Here is a 26,292-nt window from a genome sequence, read left to right as displayed (position 1 = left end):
AGGACAGCATCGTGGGTCAGGCAGAAAATAGCAGAGGAGACCCTGGCATGGCACGAATGGAGCACGTCCCATGGCACACGCTCTATTCGCGGCAAAGATGAAGGCCCGGTGCGCCGTTTGCGGTGAAAATGGAAGGCCCCTGTGTGCCGTGAACTGCGCACCGGGCCTTCATCTTTGCCGCGAACGGTGCGGGTCCCATGATATGCCAGTGAGAGGGGAGGGGAGGGAGGGTGTGAGAGAGAGCATGGGAGGGGGATGCCGGTGAGGGAGATGTGTGTGTGAGAGAGGGGGTGGCAGAGAGCAGGGTTGGTAAGAGGAGGGTGTGAGAGAGAGCATGGGAGGTAAGAGAGGGTAGGTGCGGGAATGCTCGAGTGTGGATTTCAGAGAGAGGGAGCCTATATGAGGGGATGTGTGTGTGTGTGCGAGAGAGTGAGGGAGCCTGTATGAGGGTGTGTGTATGTGGAAGGGTCACTCTTACAGTGAATTTCTAGGGAAATTCTGCAACTTTAAGTAATAACTTTTTTATTTAATAATTTAAAATATAATTACTTAAGAGCATATGTGCCAATAAAAAGGCTCGCCGCCCGGGCGCAGAACGGGTACAGTTGCTAGCGTCTTTATGATGTCATCATGTAAACAGATAACTGTATGACATCAGTCCATCTGACTGGACAGAGATGATCTCTTGCATCACCACATTCCAGTTCCAGGCCAGTGCTTAAAAGTTGCAGAAGTAAAGAGAGCTCTTGATTACACGTTTCCTGCAAGTTTATTTAACAGGAGCTGGGCTACTGCTTTGAGGAAAGATTCCCGGCAGCTTCTGACTGCTCTGCCACCTGGTGGATGCTGTGAAATATCGCAGCCTTTCCTGAGTTTTACTTTTGATGCCTGTAGCAGAGTTTTGAAACTGGCACCTTGGGCTCTAACTCTACCTCCTCCAAGCACTCTACCCTGTCTCCAGCACTGCTAGGTTTCCATGCTCTCAACAATGAAGGATATGCTAATGTTTGCACAGTGAAATCATTTCCCTGCTTGTGAGGTGTTTTGCTTTCTTAAATATACTGATTGCAGATTACAATGGGAATCAAAATTACATCAAACAAACAAAACACAATAATAACCTCATAGAATCATAAGAGTACATCACATTTGAGCTAATGGAGCCACATGATTTTTAATGTCTTTCCTTTTCTAAGAGACACCTTGCAAAAACCTAAAAGCAGTGGTCACACATGTAGCCCAACATTACTATTTATTGCCTGCCAGAACACGTCCAAGGAAACAGTTCCAGCGACTAACAATGAAAACAAACATTACCGAGGATGTACAACCGCAATAACGGTTGAATCATTGACAATACCATAAAATTCTTCAGAAAAACAGCACAAGATAAAAAGCAAAAGAAATCAACAAAAAATGAAAACCAACATAACAAGCCTGGGAAAGGAGGCTTTGACCTATCTACGAAATCATCAATAATCTGTACCCTGCCTGGCCTTCAATGGAAAGCTATTCTAAGTCACTGGTGCAACACTGCTGAAAGTCCTCCCATGGTTTCAGCCGGCAAAGAGGCCGGATGCTCTGGGAGATATCGTGAAAGATATGCAGATAAACAGACCACTTTAAAGATGATCTGGGGGCCTGTGGTCCTGAGACGATACAAGCAGCAGAACTCTGGAGGCAAGCCAAAGTGACAGCAGCACTGCACTCACGTTGCTCCTTGTCCAAAATAGAACGAGTTTGCCTTATCAGGGATAAGGAAGCAATACAAGAGCTACAAACTGTGCGCTTGTGCTGAATCCCAGCCAAGTTATCTAAAGCAACACCTAGGCCCTACATTTGAAGCGTTCTAGGAGTTAAGAGAAGGTCCTCCAGGGATAGGGCTTTACCTATCCTGAGAATCTTGGTCAGGGTAAGCGGCAAAGAATTTATTTATTCATTTAACTTTTTTAGACCAACATTAGTGTGAAACATCATATCGGTTTACAATAAACTGCAGGGAGAAAATACACGGAACAGGTAGGGGGGAATGGACAAAAAGAAGAGAAAATCAAATAAAAATATACAAGGTGATTGAACTAGATAATGAAAAAAAATAGAGGGAGAAACGAAAGAGTAACCATATCAGTGCATTACCAGGGAACCAGGATTCAACAGCCGAAAGGCAATTCAGTAACATCTTAGTCTAGGGAAATACGCAATTGTATATCATCAATATACAAATAATATTAAACCCTACATTTCCTCAGTAACAGGCCCAGTGGGAGTATATACTCCTCGAAACGGCTTCTTAAAGCATAACTACTACCAATAAACATTTCCAGTTAGTCAAAAATTCAAATACCCATTACACATATACACTGTGTTTTCTGGGTCTCTATTCCCTTTCTAAACAAGGGTTTGAAGAGCTTCCAAACCCCTGTTGAATTCCTAAACCCACAGCTGGAGTGAGGCTGCTGGGGATGACCGTCATGAAACATGCTAACATCGCCCCCAAAGAATGAACACAGCATGGACAGCTGAAGAGAGATCATTCATAGACAGTGAATACAGTAAAAATAAAGCCAAGCTCTTCACCTGCTGTTTCATTGTGTGCGGGTGGATGAAGGTGACCAGATCGAGGGAAAAATAACCCAGCAAGCCTTTGGCCTTGCATGCCTCTCCCACTTTCCAACATATGGCATTCAGCACAGTCGAGTCAACTGATGCCTGCGGAATAGAGGTGCCTATGCACTTCAGGGGGCTGCTGGCATGAATCTGATCCCCACAGGACACCAGGCTTATCTCTCCTGTGGGTTCTATCAGCATATCCGCCGTGAGGTTTGTGATGCTGTCCGAGGGTGGGAAGGCTTCAATCACTCCACCTAGCAGGAAGAAAAGATGTTATTAATGCCAGGAATTCTTCACAGTGTACATGTATCTGCATGCAGTGTATTATCTGTGCAGTGTACTCTCTACAGTATGTGTGTATCTGCTTAAAGGGCATTATCAAAGCCGGATATTCTACACAGTGTACATGTATCTGCATGCAATGTATTATCAGTGCACCGTATTATCTACAGTATATGTGTTTCTATTTAAAGGGCATTATCAATGCCAGGTATTCTACACAGTATGCATATCTGCATGCAGGGTATTAAAAGTCCAAAGTACTCTACACATAGGGATCTTCGTTTTCCATTTTTATTTTAGTTTGCCTGGGAATTTCAATGTTATAACAAAAAAGTCGGTGGAAAAATTACTTTTATATAACACACATTAGAAAAATCAGTGCAAAGTATTATACCCAGTGTACGCATATCTGCATAAAGGGCATTATCTGTTCAGAGTATTATACTGAGTGTATGCAGATATCCATACAGGACATTATCAGGGTGGAGTATTATAGCCAGTGTATGCATATCTGCATACAGGACATACGTACAGAGTATTATAAGAACATAAGAAAATGCCATACTGGGTCAGACCAAGGGTCCATCAAGCCCAGCATCCTGCTTCCAACAGTGGCCAATCCAGGCCACAAGAACCTGGCAAGTACCCGAAAACTAAGTCTTTATACACATATCTGCATACAGAGCATTATCAGTACAGAGTATTATAGCCAGTGTATGCATATCTACATCCAGGGCATTATCAGGTTAGAATATTAAACCCAGTGTACACATATCTGCTAGCAGGGTATTATCACTGCAGAGTACTATGCCCAGTGTACGCATATCCACATGCAGGGCATTATCAGTACAAAGAATTATACCCAATCTGAGTATTATGCTCATATCTGCATTGAGGCAATTATCAGTGCAGAATATTATACACAATGTGAGTATTATATTTATATCTGCATACAGGGCATAATTAATACGGAATATTATACCCAGTGTATGCATATCTGCATAAAGAGCATTATCAGGGTAGAGTATTATACTGAATGTGCATTACAGACATATCTGCACACAGGGTATTATAAGTGCAGAGTATTATACATATATCTGCATAGGATATTATCAGTACAGAGTATTATACCTAATATACACATATCTGCATACAGTACATTATCTGCATATCAGTGCATAGCTTTATACCCAGTGTATGCATATCTGCTTACAGTGCATTATCAATGCAGAGTATGATATCTAATGTACACACATCTGCATTCAGGGCATTACTGTGCAGTTTATTCTCTGCAGTGTACATGAATCTGCACAGAGGGCATTATCAGCACAGGGTAATATGCAGTATATGGGCATTACTGCTATTGAAGAAACAAGAATACATCTCATGACTTAAGGTAATCATGAGGTACACATTTTTTCCTGGTTATCTTGGCTACCTTTGGAGGCCAGGGACAGTGGCAGGGAGTTGTGAACTCTGAAGTCCCAGTATCTACTCCCATCCTATGAGCAGGCTCTCTCTGTCCTCTGCCCTTTTCCTAGCGGCTTTTGCTTCTGAAGTGCATGAAAAGGGCTACGCCTGATGTGTGAAATCTTCTCTGGGCTGCTTATTTATTTTGATTTTTATTACATTTAGGTACTTTCGTTATTTCCCTATCACCAGGGTGCTTACAATCTGTTTGTACCTGAGGCAGCTGAGGGTGACGGGACTTTTGATAAAGGAAAACCCAAACATTGGACAGTGAGCACCTAAGTAGCACCAGCATCCTTAAAAGGGGTGAATATTTTAATAAAAATGAAGGAAAAGACTGTAAGAGAAAGTTATTTTGGTTATAATGAGGGGGCTTTCTCCCAGGTGGGTAAATACATTCGGAGCCTGATTCACCAAAGGGTCAGTTTTCCAAAGGTTAAGAACTAATTTCTGGAGACCGCTGGTTTTAAGATGGCGAAATTTAATTGGTCAGAATGAGCCGCTTCACTCCAGGGGTATTGCTAGGGTCGCCTTCCCATTCCAGTGTCATTTTCAGCTGAACACTGCCCAGTTATGTTCAAGCAGCTAAAACCAGCCACTCCTTGAAACTGATGCCTCCGACACACAAGGAGGGAAAAGCGTCAGGCTCTAAGACTGAGCTTCTGCCAAGGAGGAAAAAAGCTCAGAGAAGCCTCTGCAGGAAAATGGTCCTCTTTCAACACAAACACGTGATTACGACTGCATCCAACTAGCAGGGGACCACATCTTTTATTGATATATTTAACCATGCTTACTAAAAATGGGAACAGGAGAAAAAGTGGGATAAGAACACAAGCTGGGCCAGACCAGTGGTTCATTGAGCCCAGTATCCTGGGCCAGTCCAGATCAGACCCCAATGGGGAGATTCCTTCCCTGCTGCTCACTCCCTAAAGGCTACCTTTTCCAAAAAACATTTACACTGCTAGCCTTCACCACTTCTCCTATGAGGCCAATAATTAAACTTTTCAGCAATTTTAAATGCTTACGTACAATTAAAGGGTTTTCCGGAGCTTTCAGCAACTTTTAAGAGAATGTACATAGCTCAGTTATATGAAGGTCTTGATATCCTAAGTACTGTGGTGCTTCTTGTTTTTAATTTGTCCGGGTGGAAGCAGAGTGGATGGCAAGAGGACCCTCAAACAACAGAGAGAGCATGGGGGACATGGAAAAAAGTAGAATGAAGAGACAGAATGGGGAAAGCAGGAGAGCAGGCAGGGAAGGAAGCATCTCCCAGAGCGTGCACAGTGCCATGCGGGCATCACCATTTCCTTCTACTTGCTGGAGGGGCTGTGGGTGCAGGACCCTCACCTTGGCTGAGAAACGCCTGCAGGAACTTCTCCCAGGTGGGAAAGCATTTCTTGTTGACAGGCTGGGCATGGTGGGAGAGGATGCTCGGCAGTTCCTGAGAGATACGAATCATTGTCTGCTCCTGCCCAAACAAATGAAACAGAAAGTCATTTTAGGACAACTCCATGTGCTTACAGCCTAACCACAGCTAGGAAGGCCAGGGCTTATTAACTTATGTTCTAGTTATTTTTATATGGGCACCAGTAACGTGACATCAGAACTGATGATATAAGATCCTTAGAACGTAAGGGCTTGATTTTAAAAAGAATTTACTTGAGTAAAACTGGGTTTTGAAAATTGGTACGACAGTATGTTACATTAACCTGTCTAATTCCTTTTGAAAATTCACCTGTATGAACATAAGATATACTAAAAAAAAGGACTAAACCTCTGTCCTGTATATCAACAAAAAACTCAAACAAAAGGAAACAGTCTATGACAACTTCAAACACCTCTCTCCATCAAAACAAAGGGTTACATTGTTTTCCCATATCAACTGTGTGTGAATCTGAAATTTGGAGAATGCCGCATCAGCAAGCCTGACAACGCATTCTTACTGTGAAAAGAACCGTTCGGTCTGTTAATCATTTGCGGCTCAGAAAAGTTTTTTGAAAGCAAAAGCTTGATAATAAGGTTAGAAATGGTTGTTGTTACTATCATGTAAAATGTCCGTCTGTCCCCATTAAACCAACTTGCACTCTTAACCGGATAGCGGCCAGTGTTTCGCTACGAAACACGTAGCTTCCTCAGGGGTGAGTGATATCAAATTGTCAAATATCTGTAAATTTAATGAGAAACAACTATCGGACGTGTAAAATATTGAGACTGTATTGTAACTTAGCTTCGTGTTGATGGAGAGACGACCTTCTCAATTCGGACGCCAAGGCTCAAATCAATTCTTGGAGAGTGGTACAGAGACCGCATCAAACCAGCTGTCAAAGTTAAATAGCCCGCGTGCAAACAACGGGATGATGTCATGGCGTACAGCTCTCAGGACGTCCAGACAACCCTGTTATTTTGTTAAATACAGCTCTAGCTTTTCATGTTTTTCTCTAATACTTTATACAAAATAACAGGGTTGTCTGTTGTCTGGGTGTCATGACAGTTGTAGGCCATGACGACATCCCGTTGTTTGTTCGAACCTAGACATGCCAAAGATTTTGAACATATACAGCGTGGCCTCACCACGGCCATGTAATTGATCTGAAATGGTCTAAAAAAAAACGCTGTAAGAGTGTTTCACACATCGTATTGTCTCAACAAATATTGAAGATCACAACACCAAGTTGCTTTATCTGAACTGTTGAATTTTTGACTACTTATGTTTCTTTCACAAATGAAGACATTCACCAATGATAGCCCCTGAGGCAGCTCCTGTGTGAGCGAAATGCGGCCAGAGTCGGGCTTATTCCAATAAAGGCTGCTTTTTACCGATCACCTTGTGTTTCTTCGCTTACCACATCCTCTGGCAATGAATTCCAGAGCTTAACTATGCACTGAGTGAAAAAGAATTTTCTTCAATTTCTTTTAAATGAATTACTTGCTAACTTCATGGCATGCCCCCTAGTCCTATTATCTGACAGGCCGATACAGTACAGTGTGCTCCGACGGAGCGCACTGTTAACCTGCCCTTGGACGCGCGTTTTCCCTTACCCCTTATTCAGTAAGGGGAGGAAAACGTGCGTCCAACCCGCGGAACCTAATAGCGCCCTCAACATGCAAATGCATGTTGAGGGCGCTATTAGGTATTCCCGTGCGATACAGAAAGTAAAATGTGCAGCTAAGCCGCACATTTTACTTTAAGAAATTAGCGCCTACCCAAAGGTAGGTGCTAGTTTCTGCCGGCACCGGGAAAGTGCACAGAAAAGCAGTAAAAACTGCTTTTCTGTGCACCCTCCGACTTAATATCATGGCAATATTAAGTCGGAGGTCCCGAAGAGTAAAAAAAGTTTAAAAAAAAAAAGAAATTTTTAAATGGGCCGGTGGCTGTTGGGCCAAAAACCGGACGCTCAATTTTGCTGGCGTCTGGTTTCCGACCCCGTGGCTGTCAGCAGGCTCGAGAACAGATGCAGGCAAAATTGAGCGTCGGCTGTCAAACCCGCTGACAGCCGCCGCTCCGGGTCAAAAGGAGGCGCTAGGGACGCGCTAGTGTCCCTAGCACCTCCTTTTGCCCGTTTCTACCGCACCACCTAATTTAAATACTGTATCGCGCGCACAGGCGAGTGGCCTGTGCGCACACCGGGAGAGCAGGCGTTCGTCCGCTCTCCTGCGGACTTTACTGAATCGGCCCGTGAGAGTAAATAATTGATTCACATCTACTCGTTCAAGACCTCTCATGAATTTAAACACCTCTATCATATCCCCCCTCAGCCATCTCTTCTCCAAGCTGAACAGCCCTAACCTCCTTAGTCTTTACTCATCGGGGAGCTGTTCCATTCCCCTTATCATTTTGGTCGCCCTTCTCTGTACCTTCTCCATCGCAACTATATCTTTTTTGAGATGCGGCGACCAGAATTGTACACAGTATTCAAGGTGCGGTCTCACCATGGAGCGATACAGAGGCATTATGACATCCACTGTTTTATTTGCCATCTCCTTCCTAATAATTTCTAACATTGTTTACTTTTTTGACTGCCACAACACACTGAGCTGATGATTTCAATGTATTTTCCTCTCCTCCCACCCTCTATGCTCAGTCATTCCTTTCCTCCCCTTCCACCCAGTCACCCCTCTTCCCTTCCCTCACCTAAGAAAATGCCATACTGGGTCAGACCAAGGGTCCATCAAGCCCAGCATCCTGTTTCCAACAGTGGCCAATCCAGGCCACAAGAACCTGGCAAGTACCCAAAAACTAAGTCTATTCCATGTTACCGTTGCTAATGGCAGTGGCTATTCTCTAAGTCAGCGGTTCTCAACCGGTGTGTTGCGACACACTAGCGTGTCGCCAAGCACCAGCTGCTGTGTCGCGTGCTCCTGGTCTCTCCCGCTGCTCTTTCTTCCCTGCTGCCATTGCCGCCGGGCTATCAACACGTTCAAGCCCAGTGGGAACGGCAGCAGTGCTAAAAAAAAGCTGTGGCACTTGTGGCTGGCCTTTTCTTCTTCCCGCGCCTGCCCCCCCCCCCCCCCCCCCGCCATGACCCGGAACAGGAAGTGATACGTGGTGCGCGGGAAGGAGAAAGAGCAGTGCCGCGTGATAAAGTAGCAGCGGCCGCTGCTATCAATCGTTCTTTTTTCTTTCCGGCAGGTCACACCTGGGCCCACCATGTGCCGACAAGCAGGAACCTTTTCTTGCTGGTGGGGTGTGGAGAACCCCGCCAACCTCTCAGCTTCTGCAGCCACCACCACCACACAGGGACCTTTTCATGCTGGTGGAGTGTGGGGAACCCTGCCAGCTTCTGCTACCACTGCCGTTACATAGGGGCTTCTTTCTGGCGGGGTGTGGGAACCCCGCCAGTACATCATCATTTGGCGTCACCGCCGCACAGGAACCTTTTCTTGCTGGTGGGGTGTGGCAAACTCCACCAGCCCCTCAGCGTCTGCAGCTGCTTTTGTGTGGGCACCTCTTCTTACTGGTGGGCTGTGGGAACCCTGACAGCACATCATCGTTTGGCACTGCCACTGCACAGGAACCTCTTCTTGCTGGCGGGGTGTGGGGACCCCCGCCAGCCCCGCAGCTTCTGTAGCCATGAGGGGACCTCTTCTTACTGGCAGGGTATGGGAACTCCGCCAGCATATCATCATTTTGCAGGACCACCAACGCATGGGGGCCTCTTCTTCCTGGGGGGGTGTGAGGAACTCCGCCAGCCCTCAGCTTCTACTGCCACGCAGGGACCTCTTCTTGCTGGTGGGGTGAGGGAAGCCCCCCCAATACGTCAACATTTGGCACCACTGCCACGCAGGGACTTCTTGCTGGCGGAGTGTGGGGAATCTTGCTAGCTTCTACTGCTGCCGCCACGCAGGTTCTTTTATTGATGGCAGGACATGGGAACCCCTCCAGCTTCTCATTACCTGCTGCTGCGCTGGCATTTGGATACAGACGAAAAGACAATCAAGTGGCTACTGCAGGGGTATTTGGAAAGGCTCCAAAATTTTGCCACCTGCGGCAGCTGCCTCACCCTGCCTAATTATAGAACCGCCCCTGCCTGCAGAGGCTTCTTAAGGAACAAAGGCCCATACCCCATGATGCATAGAGAGCAGAGCACTCATCCTCGTGCCATGCTGGTGGCCCTTGAATTGCTCTTTTATTTCCTCTGCTTCCTGCTGCTACCCCACTTCCCCTCAACCTTCTCCACAAGCTGAGATATCAGTATGCGAACATTAAAGTGCTTTTTGAAGAGCGATCTTTTATTCTGAAGGCAGCTAAAGACTAAAGATGATCTTTATGTTCCACAGTGGTACTGGCTTGAGATCTTGTGGCATAGTCCAGAATGATGAGAATGTACTTATTTCCTCAAGTAGATCTCTCTAGTGGCCCCACAAGATCCATACCCACCGTTTTGAAAGGGATCAAGGTTATGGGCATGGTATAGATCTGGGTCTTCTAAGGGAAAGAGTTCTGGAAACTCCAATTCTTCATTGTTGTGGCTGGATGAACCCATTGTGAGTTGGTTCCACAGACTCTCAAAGTTTGGATAGTCCCACCCTATCACCATGGAATAAGGAAGCCAAGGAAGATCTCCCACCTCTATTTTGTCTTAGCTGTCTGAAGTCTTCAGTTGTACCTGGCTTGTGGGATACTGCTATTGGTCCCCATGGATACATGCTAGGGTCACTACTCTATCGTAGTCAATCTGGACCTGCTTTACTAACTCTCTTTGAATAAGTATTTTCACACTCCATCAATGCCTGAGTTGAAATGCCATCTAGCTCCACTGCAATCACAAAAGTAGAGACTCCCAAAAGTGATGGTAAAAGCTAGAAAGATGCTTGGTATATAGGGAGAGGAATGGTCAGCAGAAAAAGGGAGATATTACTCCTGTATAGGTTCCTGGTGAGATCTCATTTAGAATATTGCTTACAATTCTGTAGACTGCACCTTCAAAAGGAAATAAACAGGAAGGAGTTGGTCCAGAGGGAGGCTACTAAAAGGTCAGTGATCTTCGTTCTAAAGCATATTGAGATAGACAAAGATTAAACATGTATACCCTAAAGGAACAGCGAAATAGGGGAGATATGATAGAGACATTCAAATATCTCAAAGGTTTCCATGCACAGGAGGTGAGCCTTTTTCAATGGAAAGGAGGCACTAGAACGAGGAGTCATAAGATGAGGTTGAAAGAGGGTAGACTCAGTAGTAATCTTAGGAAATATTTCTTTACAGAGAGGGTCGTGAATGTGTGGAACAGACTCCCAATGGAGGCAGTAGAGATAAAACCAGTAACTGAATTCAAGAAAGCCTGGGATATACAAAGGGGATCTCTGACGGAGTGATGGGAATTGTAAAGCTAAATTAGATGGCAGACTGGCTGGGCCTTTCATGTTTCCATGGAGATAGAGATGCCCTGCTGAGTGGCCAAGAAGTCCTTATTAGCCCACAACTATTAAGTAATTATGTTGCTACTCCAAGTTCTCATTTGACTTATGGACAAGCAGAAGAGGCAAAAGGAGTGGCAACCAGCAGCAGAGAAAGGTGCAACAGAGGGATTATTGTGTGGCACATAAATAGGGCTTTTTTTTTTTTTTGCTTTAGCTTTTGGAGAGGAATCAAAAGACGACATGAAGGTCTGTATTAGATGCCATCAAAGAATGTTAAGTGTAACATCTCGGATGGATTCTGGCAATGCATTGCCGAGACATTCTTGCTTCACCACTCTGACATCAAAGCTTCCATGGAAACCTTTTCAGTTATTGGTTTGGCAAATTTGCATGGGTGCCAGGAATCAAAAAGGAAGGCTTAACAGGCTCTCACTATAGCAAATACACATATTAACAATTAAGAGAAATCTGAAAATCAAACCAAAATCGTAATCTCATCAGTCATAATGAAGCACAAAAGCCCGTATACAAAAAAGGAAAAAAAGACAGGAGGAACTGGACTTGCCAACTGTAGAGTAGGGATCTGGAAGGCAGGTTTACTGCAGTGATATTCTGCGATGCTGGGCCACCAGCAGCCAGCTCTTAACCGAGTTCCAGGAATTTAGCTAACAATTCTGTACTGCCTTATTGTCTCATGAAACAGACCCCAAAATGCTGGCTGCTAGCTCCCCAGGAGCCATTAGCTGATGGATTTCTCCTTTGCTGGTTTGCAGAGAATACCTGGGTTTTTCTGTTGATAACCCACACATGCATTTTTACTGGCTACAATAACACTTAAGAAAAGTGCTTTATCCTGGCTATTTCCATTTGTTCAGTTGGAGAATATTCCAGATCCATATGGCTGAAATATTGCCTTACTGCTGTTTCTTGAGCAGTTGCCTAGTGCTGGTCCCCAGATGGTACAAGTAACATTTCAAAGCTCCTTTTCTATGCCTTCTACAATAGACCTTGGCACCAGTTCAGCTGTTTACTCCGGTAATTAACAGCACTGATACCACAACAATTACAACTCCCACAATCTTCCCACAATAATGCTCTGAATTACTGAGAGCTAATGGCTGGAAGGTATAGTGCTTCCAGACTGAGCGCGGGCCACATTTTTAGAATAAAAGGTACAAACAGCACGGATGCACTAGACAATGATTACCTAGTAATTAGTTTACACAAAGCTTTCTATTTAATGGCAAAACACTGTAATTAACGCGTGACAGAAAATCAAAGGGTACTTTGCAAGCATATGAAAAATTAACACTGCAGGCCTGTAGCTTTATGTACTGATTAGAAGCATATTAAATCAATAGGACACACAAAGCAGCAGCTTGTGTTACCCCATTACTGGAATGCAGAACATTGGGGGTTGGAGCCGAACGAAAGGATCAGATGGTCGGATTATGTTCATTTTTCCTCTCAATTCCATGAAAGTTGTGGATTCATAGAGAAGGAGGTCTCCAAGGGCTGCATTCCTGTCTCACACATGCCATACTGCAGGTGGAAGAGGAGATGGCAGCTTAGGGTATCTGCAAATTAACATGGCCTTACTGCGCACTGTAGAAAGGACACCATGCTTTCCCATTTCATTTAACCAAACGGCTGACAGAGGTCCACAGATATTACTCGCAATCACACAGCTCCAACAGCCTCTGTAAAATTGCTGGATGCAGGTCAATCACAATGAGAAGGTCTCCATTCTCCAGTTTCCTCCCTAATTGCTCATCCTGGTGCCAGTATCAGAGTAGGCCTGGCAGCTGTCATTCAGGCCGGGTTTCCTGCTTTTGCTACTCACCCCTCACCTGCTTTTCCTGGTGACAGAGCGGGTCTGGCAGCTGTTATTGTCTCTGCTTCTCTTAAGATGAATTCAGGGCATCACCTGACTCACTCGGAGGTTTCCCTCAGACAAACATTAGTAAACCTAGCTATGGCAAAACTATCTATTAACAGGAAAAATAAATAAATTCATGATAAAAATAGGGAAAAGTTCCCAAAATGAGTACCAAAAAAGGCAGGAACATAAGAAATTGCCATGCTGGGTCAGACCAAGGGTCCATCAAGCCCAGCATCCTGTTTCCAACAGAGGCCAAACCAGGCCACAAGAGCCTGGCAAGTACCCAAACACTAAGAAGATCCCATGCTACAGATGCGCCATTTAGATATTATTTCATCAATATCAATGTGGTATAACTAGATTGAATAAGGAAGCGAAGATCGTGTGTTTGTATGGAAGACAGGAATGGAGTAAGAACATAAGAACATGCCATACTGGGTCAGACCAAGGGTCCATCAAGCCCAACATCCTGTTTCCAACAGTGGCCAATCCAGGCCATAAGAACCTGGCAAGTACCCAAAAACTAAGTCTATTCCATGTTACTGTTGCTAGTAATAGCAGTGGCTATTTTCTAAGTCAACTTAATTAATAGCAGGTAATGGACTTCTCCTCCAAGAACTTATCCAATCCTTTTTTAAACACAGCTATACTAACTGCATTAACCACATCCTCTGGCAACAAAATCCAGAGTTTAATTGTGCATTGAGTAAAAAAGAACTTTCTCCGATTAGTTTTAAATGTGCCATATGCTAACTTCATGGAGTGCCCCCTAGTCTTTCTATTATCCAAAAGAGTAAATAACCGATTCACATCTACCCATTCTAGACCTCTCATGATTTTAAACACCTCTATCATATCCCCCCTCAGTAGGGATGTCAGTGCAATATTACAAGATTCCTCTATCTCCTTTCAGCCGAGGCATCCTGGGCTACATGTGGGATGGTTTCAAAGTTCTATAAAAAGAAATTTGGTGATCAGCACTGTCGTATTGTTCTGTTATCAGGAAGATCTTGGCTAGAATGCTTCTAACAGCCTAAGAAATATATCAAAATATATTCTTCTGGCACGCCAATTTGGTTTCCACGCAAAAAGATCAACTAACGATATTCTCCACAAGGCAACTACAAGAAAAGGCCATTACATAGCATTAACACCTCTTTGTAGTGTTTGTCAACTTTTCTAAGGCCTTTGATGTACTGGATAGAGAAAAGTCATGGATGCTGTTTAAACCTGATGGCTCTCCAGAGCAATCTGTCAAAATAATACAAGAATGTCATGAAGGGATGACTGCAGGAAATGTTACAGACTCATGTGACATATGTCATGGCATGAGATCAGGCAGCTTCCTTTCTCCCCAACATTTATCACACTTTTAGATGGTGCTCCTGCTGCAATATCTGTAAATCATCATTTAAGAGTCTGCATTCATACCAGAAATGATGGAAAGTTATTTAACGTGGTCAGACTACATGCCAGTTCCAAGGATGCATCAAAAAACTTTTCTTTGCAAACAAGCACTAGTTGCTCATTTGTCTAAAGATACCCATGAAATAACCACTCCCTTTGTGGCAGAAGCAAATCAGTTTAAGATAAACACAAGTAAAACTACATTTCTCTATCAGTCATCTGATAGGCAAAATGCAGGAAGTGATGCTGTCCCTGAAGTTTTGTTATTGGCAGAGAGCACCTTCAATGTGTCACTACTTTTATATCCCTATCTCACCTATCCTCTGGGGTTTACATGGATAGACAAAGATCTAAACATGTACACCCTAGAGGAAAGGAGAGATAAGGGAGATATGATAGAGACATTTAAATATTTCCAAAATTTTCATTCATAGAGGTGAGCCTCTTTCAATGGAAAGGGGGTTGTAGAATGAGGGGTCATGGGATAAGGGTGAAAGGGGGTAGACTCAGTAAATATTTCTTTACAGAGAGAGTAGAGGATGCATGGATTGGCCTCCCAGTGAGGTGGTGGAAACCAAAACAGTATCTGAATTCAATAAAGTATGGGATAAATGTAGGGGAATTGTAAGAGCTACATAAATTGGAGAGATAGGCTTTTTTCTGCCGTCATGCTTCTGTGTTTCTATATATTTTGAAGCACAATTTCTAGTTTTAAAAGACCTAATGCAGAGGTTGCATATTGGTTCCAGACAGCAACCAAACACTGGAAGGTTATTAAAAGTTTTGCAATCAGCTCAGCAACTAAGAGGAAGGTCTACTGTGCTGTGGTGCTGACTGCACTTCTGTATTCTACAGAAATAAACCCTATATAGGTAAACTACCCAAATCACTGTAAACCTGGAAGATATATTTTTTTTATTTATTTTTTATATACTGACATTTGATCTCGATCTCACATCGGTTTACATTCAGGTACTGTAGGTATTTCTCTATCCTCAGAGGGCTTACAATCTAAGTTTTTGTACCTGAGGCAATGGAGGGTAAAGTGACTTGCCCAAGGTCACAAGGAGCAACAGCAGGACTCGAACCCTGGTTGCCTGGTTCGTAGTCCACTGCTCTAACCACTAGGCTATTCCTCCTCCTGTAGTAGGTCAGATTGACAAACTGAAGTAGTAGGTCAGATTGACAAACTGAAGAGTAGCAAATCACCTGGACCAGATGGTATACACCCCAGAGTTCTGAAGGAACTAAAAAATGAAATTTCAGACCTATTAGTAAAAATTTGTAACCTATCATTAAAATCATCCATTGTACCTGAAGACTGGAAGGTGGCCATTAACCCCTATATATAAAAAGGGCTCCAGAGATGATCCAGGAAATTATAGACAGGTGAGTCCGACTTCAGTGCTGGGAAAAATCATAGAAACTATTATAAAGAATAAAATCACAGAACATATAGATAGACTGATATAATGGGACACAGCCAGCTTGGATTCACCCAAGGGAAGACTAGTCTCACAAATCTGCTACATTTTTTTTGAAGGGGGGGGGGGGGGAATAAACATGTGGATAAAAGTGAACCAGTAGATGTAATGTATTAGCATTTTCAGAAGGCATTCAGAGTCCCTCATGAGAGGCTTCTAAGAAAACTAAAAAGTCATGGGATAGGAGGCGATGTCCTTTTGTGGATTGCAAACTGGCTAAAAGACAGGAAACAGAGAGTAGGATTAAATGATCTGTTTTCACAGTGGAAAAAGGTAAACAGTGGAGTGCTTCAGGGATCTGTACTTGGACCGATAGTTTTTAAATATATTTATAAATGATCTGGAAAGGAATAAGACGAGTGACATTATCAAATTTGCAGATGACACAAAATTATTCAGAAGAGTTAAATCAGAAGCGGATTGTGATAAACTGCAGGAGGATCTTGCAAGACTGGAAGATTGGGCATCCATATGGTAGATTAAATATAATGTGGACAAGTGCAAGGTGAATCATATAGGGAAAAATAATCCATGCTGTAGCTACATGATGTTAGGGTCCATATTAGGAGCACCGCCCAGGAAAGAGATCTAGGCGTCATAGTGGATAATACATTGAAATATTCAGCTCAGTGTGCTGTGGCAGTCAAAAAAGTAAACAATCTTAGGAATTATTAGGAATGGAATGGCAAATAAAACAGAGAATATCATAATGCCTCTGTATCGCTCAATGATTAGACTGCACCTTAGATACCGTGTGTACTTCTGGTCACCACATCTCAAAAAAGATATAGTTGCACTAGAGAAAGTACAGAGAAAGGCGACCAAAATGATAAAGGGGATGGAACAGCTCCCCTATGAGAAAAGACTGAAGAGGTTAGGGCTATTCAGCTTGGAGAAGAGATGGCTGAGGGGGGGATATGATAGAGATCTACAAAATCATGAAAGGACTTGAATGGGTAAATGTGAAACTGTTATTTATTCTTTTAGATAATACAAGGATTAGGGGGCATTCCATGAAGTTAGTAAGTAGCACATTTAAAACAAATTAGAGAAAATTCTTTTTCACTCAATGCACAATTAAGCTCTGTAATCTGTTGCCAGAGAATGTGATTAAGACAGTTAGTGTAGCTGGGATTAAAAAAGATTTGGATAACTTCCTGTAGGAGAAGTCCATAAACTGCTATTAATTATTAGGAATAGCTACTTTCGAGGTACTTGTGACTTGGATTGGACACTTTTGGAGACAGGATACGGGGCTGGATGGACTCCTGGTCTGACCCAATGTGGCATATCTTGTGTTCTTATGTACACATCAAAAAGCTTAGAAATGAACTGAGACCCCTGCAGGAGCTTTTGGGAATTAAGTGCTAATATCGAGGTATTCAGAAGAGCTGACATGCCTAGTGTTGTGCAGCTGAGATGGACAGGCCATGGTGTCCATATGCCTGAGCATGAATGTTTATCATTTATGGTGAACTTAAGGAAGAGAAACAACAGAGGAGGTAAAAAGCTGCACTAAAAGGGTGTTTTGAAAAGGAATATAATGAAAACAGCATAAAAAACTGGGAAGAAGTTGGAAGCGAGAGATATAGATGGAAAGGAATAGCAATGAATTCTGTTCACACAGTTGATGTGCACAGGTAGGCAGTGTATCAACATTAAAGCTATAGGAAGACCACGGAGAATGAAAATGACAGAGAAAAAACTCCTGTGGCTTGAACAGATATTAGGATCTGTAAGAACTCCACACTGCAGTTAGCTACACATTTTCAAGCATGACATTAAATGACCAACTGCACAACCTACTGCTGACCCCACCTGATCACCAGTTTTACCCTCTCTCGACTGTTTTGAATTTTGCTGTTCCCTGGAAAGCTGTTCCATATATTCGTCACCTTTCCTTTCAATCTTCCTTTTCCTTTTCCCTCAGACTGCAGATTTTGCCCCATCTACCATTTGCTGGAGACAGAAATATACTGAGGGACTGCAGGTGGCACCAGGGGTTATGTACAGTGTCAGTGAGACTCTCTCTGTCTCCACCTGCTGGCAGGGGTACAAACCCCAGGAGTCTGGACTGATCTGGGTATGTACTGGAACCTGCAATACCTCCTTCCCCACCTGTGTGCAGCCTCTCCACACCCTCTTACGTGTAATTAAGTGAAGGATATACCATGAGACTGAGACCGGACGTAAAGCAGATGGGAAGCAAGGTGGAACAGCCAAAAGGCCCCATGCCCAGCAGTCCATGGGGAAATTTCAAAGAGACTTCTGTGGGTAAAAGAGAGCCGAACCCATGCAGCAATGGGCAAAAAGTCACACAGAATGCTAGGAATTATTTGGAAAGAAGAGAGAAGAAATCTGAGAATATCCTAATGCGCTTGTACAGATCTATGGTGCGACCACACCTTCAGGCGATGCAACACTGGCGCTCATGAGTCAGCGCCTGCTCTCCTAATGCACGCCAATCCACCTCTTCCAGGTGCCCAATTTCATATTTAAATGGGCTGCTGCGGTAAAAAAGCGACGCTAGGGAAAATTGTGCTTGCCTTGCGCTCCTCTGCATCGGGCACCCAGGAAAGGCGGCTGTCGGTGGTTTATGGAAACGGACGCTCAATTTCATGAACCTAACCACCGGCACACTTACTTTTTTTTTTTTTTTGCTGGTTCTCCTTTTTTCGGTTTCTCCGACTTAATATCACCGCGGTATTAAGTTGGAGGAAGTACAGAAAAGCAGTATTTTCTGCTTTACTGTTTACTTTTGGGGTTCTGGGGCAGGCGTTCATTTTTGAGAGTAAAAATGTGCACGCTGGACGCACATTTTCTTTTTGCGCGAGAGTTAATAACCTCATCAGCATGAATTTACATGTGCTGAGCGCTATAGCTACACGCTGATCCCCTTATTGCATGGGAGGTTTGGGACCGAGCGCACTATATTGCATCGGCCTGCTTGAGTACTGGGTGCAGTTCTTGTTGCCCCATCTGAAAAAATACATAGTAGACGTAGAAAAGGTACAGAGAAGGGTGAAAAATGATAAAGGGGACGGAAAAGCTTCCTCATGCAGATCTGGGCTCTTTGGCTTGGAAAGGAAACGACAGAGGGGATAGGATTGAGATTTATAAAATCATGAGTGGGGTGGAACAGGTAAATAGGGAACGGTTCTTTACCCTTTCAATTAACATTAATAGGGGACAGTCCAACCATGAAAGATGAATGGTCAGTGAGAGGAGGAAGGACCTCAAGGGTGCACTTCTCTGCTTCATTTTGAAATCCCGATTTGAATAATCCTCTATGACATCGCTTTGAAAAGTTTTCCCAATCAAGTATTACCCACAAGTTTTGTTAAAAATCTTTTTGAATCCTTCTTGGATTTTTTGGGGATTCAGTGCTTAGCTTTGAGTTGAGTTCCTTATCACTCATGGGCTCCCTCCCAACGCAGTCTTTTCGAAACACGGCCCATTGGGGGGGGCATTGATTCGCTGATATAAACGATTTGGCTTTATGCTGACAATTTGAACTCTTCTCCTTGCCTATATACACTAAACAATTCTGCTTTTGAACTTTATAGACATTGTTGAATCTTTGATGTCCTTCCTCCTGTCACTGGCTATTTATCCTTTCAAGCAACCCTAGGACTGGGGGACCCGCCATGAATCCAGCAACCGGCAGAATGAAAGCAAATCGTAGGAAGTATTTTGTCCCTCTAAAAGTCCATAAGCAGTTACCATCCAGGGAGACTTGGGAGAGGCAGCGCTTATCCCTGGGAGGGAGATGCAAGGAATGGGGATCTGCTGGGTGCTTGCGACCCGGACTGGCCACTATTGGAAGACAGGATGCTGGGCTCGATGGATCCTGGGCCGACCCAGCATGGTACTTCTTATGTTCTTAAATGGCGCTTTGGAAAATTGCCTGGCCAAAATGTGCATACAACTGAACATTAAGTGCACCTGGGAGAGGCCTTCCGCAGAGGCAGCGTCTGGATAGGGTTTGCATTTACCTGCAGACTTTTCCATTTTACATTTCCTCTCACAAAGTAGTAGTAGTTGTAACTTTGTGTGGGAAAATTCTCAAACTGAGCATGTATGCATAAGTTTGCTTTAAAATTGATACATACAGCAGTCCACAAATGTATGCAGGATGTTCTAATATTCCTTCCATATTGTACGATTTCTGTCTATAAGTCCTAGTACTGCATCTAGAGAAAATCTGCATCTGTGCACCTCTCTGCTGCAGGATACAGTATCCTGTCTAGGGACACTGTCTGCCCCTGGACTCAGCCCTCATGGTGATACACAGGGGGGCTCACTCTGCCCCTGCCCCTGGACCACCACTGCGATCATTGCTGGCACACACGGCAGGGCCATTCTGCTCACACTCCTGCCCCTGGAGCCAGACTTCACTGTACTACGGTAAGTAATTCCTCACAATGCCCGAAGTGTGCACAGCAGGGCCACTGTCCTCCCACCTCTGGCCCTAGAGCTGCATTGTACACATCGACTCCTTTTCATCACTTATAAAGGTCACAAATTCTTTAATGAGGTCAATTTTACAATGGATCCCTCTGAATGTGTCTGTAACAGCACCCCCTAACCCCAACCCACCTTCCAAAAACTCACCCCGAATGAAAGTGCCCCTTACAACGGTCCATATAGAGAGTATGAGACTGAGCCCTATACAGAGTCTCTCTCTCCCCCCCCCCCCCCAAACAGGGAGCTGTAGCAAAATGCTGTGTGTAAGATATGTGCATACAGCTGAAACATGCATGACAAGTATTTTCTAACATACATGCATAGGATATAAAATAGCGCATATTTTTGTACACGGCGAGATGTGTGCATTTATGGGCACACACGTGGCCTTTTTAAAATCTACCATTATGTGTACAAAGCACGGCCACTGCCCTCTCACCCCTGTCCCTGGATCCAGCCCTCACTATGCTAATTCCATACCACGTCCTCAGTGTACAAAGCACGGCCACTGCCCTCCCACCACTGCCCGTGGATCCAGCCCTCACTGTGCTAATTCCATACCACGTCCTCAGTGTACAAAGCACGGCCACTGCCCTCCCACCACTGCCCGTGGATCCAGCCCTCACTGTGCTAATTCCATACCACGTCCTCAGTGTACAAAGCACGGCCACTGCCCTCCCACCCCTGCCCCTGGATCCAGCCCTCACTGTGCTAATTCCATACCACTTCCTCAGTGTACAAAGCACGGCCACTGCCCTCCCACCACTGCCCCTGGATCCAGCCCTCACTGTGCTAATTCCATACCACGACCTCAGTGTACAAAGCACGGCCACCGCTCTCCCACCACTGCCCCTGGATCCAGCCCTCACTGTGCTAATTCCATACCACGTCCTCAGTGTACAAAGCACGGCCACTGCTCTCCCACCACTGCCCGTGGATCCAGCCCTCACTGTGCTAATTCCATACCACGTCCTCAGTGTACAAAGCACGGCCACTGCTCTCCCACCACTGCCCCTGGATCCAGCCTTCACTGTGCTAATTCCATACCACGTCCTCAGTGTACAAAGCACGGCCACCGCCCTCCCACCACTGCCCGTGGATCCAGCCCTCACTGTGCTAATTCCATACCACGTCCTCAGTGTACAAAGCACGGCCACCGCCCTCCCACCACTGCCCGTGGATCCAGCCCTCACTGTGCTAATTCCATACCACGTCCTCAGTGTACAAAGCACGGCCACCGCCCTCCCACCACTGCCCCTGGATCCAGCCCTCACTGTGCTAATTCCATACCACGTCCTCAGTGTACAAAGCACGGCAACTGCCCTCCCACCACTGCCCCTGGATCCAGCCCTCACTGTGCTAATTCCATACCACGTCCTCAGTGTACAAAGCATAGCTCACTCTCCTCAAATCTGCCAAAGCTAATTGTGCTACATTTGCTGAGCACATTTGCTCAAATATGTATTTAATAATAGCAGCAATGGACTCGTGGTGTTCAGCAGCTCCCCCCTCTGACTGCTAATTAACCCGGCAAATGAGAGGAGCCCTCTGGCGCCTCCAAATCCTAATTATGGATTTAAAGGGATCCTGCCAACCTGGGTCTGTGGCTTCCAGAGGAGCTGGAATTTGGGCCTGCAGCTGCCCACACTCCCAGATACATTAAACTGTTCTAATAGAAAACCTGCTTGTCTACGGAATTTGCTTTCTTGTCACAGCTGTGCTGAAACGCATCCCAATCTGGTTCGAGCTGGGCTTTTCACAACAGCAGCACTGCCTGACAGTTTACTGCACTGACTTTCTATTAAACTGGATGTTTGTGGAAGGCACTGGAAACCCAAGTCCATTTCTCCTCAGAATTGGTCCAGCACAAGCTTCGCCATCCTGCCAGGACACCTGTAGAGGTGAGAGGGTCATTCTGTCTCCATGCCTCTCTGCTGAGACTGCCAACAATGGTGCCAATCCCAGCTGTGAGGATAGGTTAAGTCATGACGACAAATATATTAAAAAAAAGCAAGTGTCAGACCACACACTCGAAATCCCAGAACAAACTACAGTCAAATGGACTTCATACAAAGAGTCCAGCAGTGGCTTCATACGTTACAAACGCTGACACCTGGCACAGTCATCTACAAAAATGTCCAACTTTTTATTCAAAGCCTCCAAAAATGTTAAAATATTAACTGGGAAAAATCTATTGATTTTAGATTATTACCGAGCCTTATACACTCTGCTACCCATACTTTTGGCTACGGAGAACTCGTGCAGGGGGTCACACTTCTGGGACAGAAGGACTGGGCAGACTGCGTGGGCCTGAGACTCTTTTTCTGCCGTCACTTACTATGCTTGTATGTTTTCATACATTCAAACTAGGGCTTCATCAGCTATGGGACGTCTCGCTCCTTTTGGTGAAAGGGGAGTTCTGTGATTTTAATCTGTGGGTGGAGGGAGTAACATTGCAAACAAGAGGAAATGTTATTTAGAAATGCAGAAATGATGTCTGTGCTGCTCTGATGGCGGACAGGATCTTGCCCAGGCAGAAATCCGCAATGTCCCAGCCTGTGGTACCAGGAAGGATCACCTCTGCTGGTGCTTTCCTTAAAGATTTACTTCTGGAAGAACAAGCCTCCTGAGTTTGACACTATTATTTCCAGGAATATTTTGGCACAGGAACTGCAGGTGGAGTGCATCAGGCCTGTGAATCTGTAATCTAGGCCCTCCTGTTGTTTTTAAGGTGGAGTGTAACAGGCCGATGTCAGGCAGTGGCAGGCCTGACAGGTTCATACAGAAGGGGCATGGCGTTCTTGCACCTCACTATTTATTTATTTATAGGTTTTTTTATATACCGAAGTATTGGTGGAGGCCTTCACTCCAGTTTACATGTTTACGGTTTACTAGTCTTCAGCTTACAGTAACATCTTTAATTGCATTGCCTTCTCTTTAACGTCTTTAACTTTGTTACTTGTGATTGAATTTCCATTCATTTCTGTACTATTTCTAGTAGGGGGCCTAACTGGCAGGCCTAGTTTTAGATCACACAGATCCCGCACATGTGTAAAGAGCAGCTGGGTACTGCTACACCATCAAAAACCATGGTGTAAAGTTCACACATGAGCAGACATTTCTTAATATCATCTGTTCGCACGTAGTTTTACGATCCCCCAAGAATGCTCTTTTCTGGGTGCCATTCAGAAGGTTTGCCTATTCTTTCAGTGACCTGAAAATCCATTGAGCTGGATAGGGATGAGTTAGGCAGGTTGAACCCTTGCTTTACTCACATACAGGAACATAAGCCTTTGAAAACTTACCTCCTTTATTATAAGGTGCCCTGTAAAAGGGAGGGGTTTAAAATAAGGAGAGAGGCAGAGAAGTATTCTTATCATTAAAGACACCATCATAGCAAGAGGTATCGGCAGAGAGGCTGCTAGAGTAAGCCCAGCTGGTAGCCATTCCCCCTCTGGCCATGATCCTACCAAAATCTCACAAGCCAGTTCTGGGATAGGATCCCTGCTGGCTGTAGAGGAGATGTTCTTCCCAACATGGTCTCAGGGAATCCTGCTGCTGGGGGTGCTGTGTGGCAGAGCAGATGTTTAATCGGGCTCCCATCCACCCACTGCATGAGTAGGGATGCTGATCCGACTAGCAGAGAGTGAATAGTCTGTGTTTCTTCTATAGCAAACCCTAATTAGTTACAAAAAAAAACCAATTGTGGTTTTAAAATGACAAGGTATTGATTGCAGTACTCACTAAGTGCAGCTGTAAAGTAATTGTTTAAATATCCATTAATTTAAAGAGAATGAATTAAACATAGTTAGCTGGAAATTGTTCTGTCTGAGCTGAAAATCTAAGGTCTCTATTTTACAAGGAATAAGAGGCTGCTACACTTCCGAATCCCAGGAAGTGTATTATTTTAATAAGCTTTCGGCCACAGAGCTACACGGGAAAGCGTGGGCTTTATCATAAACTGTTATGCAAATGCAGCTATTTGTAAGTATTAACATAATTTAGTGCTTACAGTCATATTCTCATTTCTAATAATTCCAGTAGAATGGACTTCTCTCGCAGCTCCTAGCCTGCAGGACAGTCTTTCATCAAGAAGCTGAAATTTTTAATAAGCTGCCAGGGTATGTTTTGTACAAGGCTGCCTGGGCCAATGACACAATGTCTTCATTATGGAAAGAAACGAGTTGAGATAATAGGACATTAAAACATGTCTGTGCTCATAAACTGCGGCTTTGATGTACAAACGGGCGCCATTACCACGATGTTCCCTAACAAAGAAGGGATTGAATCCACTGCATTCGGTGGCAGTGCTCTGAGTGGGCTCAGGATCCACTGTGCACAAAGGGAAAAAAAAGGCACTCCTGCTTGCACAACAGAATCATCTCAGCCGCTGCCACGCATGCAAGATGCTGCAATGGCCCCATTTTCTGCCCTTCATACAAGCAACAGCCATTAACAACAGACAAGTAAGCCCCCAAGCATCTGCTTCTTACTCAGACACACGGATCCTTGCCCGTTTCTCTTCCCTGGAATACTGCACCATGCATAGGGTAAGGACGTCAGTACAGAACGCCAAGCAGTGCCTGCTGTTTGTGAGGTGCAGGTAAGATCCGCACGCCGGATGTGTGCTGTATGACAGAGCAGACTGCAGCCCTGCTCCCTGACACTCACGTGCGCCCATTTCATCTTCCACTTCTCTCGGCCATATCTCTGGAAATCCTTCAGAGCCGCCTTGTAGCACTGCATGTGCATGGCGATGTCGCAGTAAGCGGTGCCATTCCCCCCAAAGCCAGTGTCCATCTTAAAGATCCAGCGCCTCACTTCCAGGTGATCGGTGATCAGCTGACTTAGGGCTTCCAACATCTAGGAGGTCAGAGAGAGGTTTTACATCTGTTAGAACTTCTGATGAGGGAGATGGGAGTCAGAATTAGACCTGAGGCATGGCGAGATAAAGTGACTCCCCAAGGTCACAAAGCATCAGTAGCACAGCGAGGTAAAGGGACTTATCCAAGGTCACACAGAGGTAGCAGAGCTGGGATTAGACCTGAAGCACAGGGAGATCGAGTGACGCCCCCTGAGCTCACACAGAGAATAAATGACAAAACTGGGATTAGACCTGAGGCACAGTCAGGCTGATGCAACGTGGGTTTTGGATGTGCATCCACATCCCCTTATTCTATAAGGGGATCAGCGCGTCCAAAACACGTGTTCAACCCCCCCCCCGAAAAAACTAATAGCGCTCAACACATGCAAATGCAGGTTGATGAGGTTTATAAGCGATTCTCCCCCGATTAAAAAAAAAAAAAAAGTGCGCCTGACGCACAGGTTTTTATTCTCCAAAATTAACGCCTGCCCCGGAACAGCCCAAAAAGTGTCCCGAAAAGCTTGTAAAATTGAGCGTCCGTTTTCCTACCCAGCTGACAGCCGACCTCTCCTGGGCGCCTGCTGCTGAGGAGGTGCCAGGGGTGCACAATATCCCCTAGCGCCTCCTTTTTACTGCAGCACCCGATTTAAATATTAAATTGGGTGCCCTGAAGAGGTCGATCAGCGTCCATTGTCCCTGCGCTGTACTGCATCGGCCTGAGTGAGAGGGTCTGCAACAAATTTCATATGAGATTTAAGGACCTAAATATGTCTGCCCTAGAGGAGAGGAGAATTAGGATAAAGATGCTTACCCTGCACGAGGAAGCCTTTTCCAGTGCAAAGGAAGTTGCAGAACTAGTGATCGGGATATAAAGCTCCAATGGAGCAAAGTCAGGAAATATTTTTTCACAGAAAGGGTAGTGGATGGATGCATAGGCAGATTACTTAATTTTGGGAAGCAAGGGG

At 44.8% G+C, this 26,292-nt stretch overlaps 1 protein-coding gene across 1 annotated transcript in view; it reads right to left on the bottom strand.

Annotated features, from left to right (window-relative positions):
* LOC115074654 (IQ domain-containing protein H-like) overlaps positions 1–26,292 on the bottom strand; it is a gene marked incomplete at its 5' end in the record, with an annotated part of 119,976 nt that overhangs the window by 41,720 nt on the left and 51,964 nt on the right. Inside the window, 3 exon segments of the mRNA XM_029574294.1 lie at positions 2,578–2,864; positions 5,710–5,830; positions 25,135–25,326. Of these exon segments, the coding sequence (XP_029430154.1) occupies positions 2,578–2,864; positions 5,710–5,830; positions 25,135–25,326 (600 nt within the window).

Source organism: Rhinatrema bivittatum, chromosome 13 (assembly GCF_901001135.1).
Source record: "Rhinatrema bivittatum chromosome 13, aRhiBiv1.1, whole genome shotgun sequence".
In the NCBI taxonomy this organism is placed as follows: domain Eukaryota; kingdom Metazoa; phylum Chordata; class Amphibia; order Gymnophiona; family Rhinatrematidae; genus Rhinatrema; species Rhinatrema bivittatum.
This window is presented reverse-complemented; position numbering and strand designations above follow the sequence as displayed.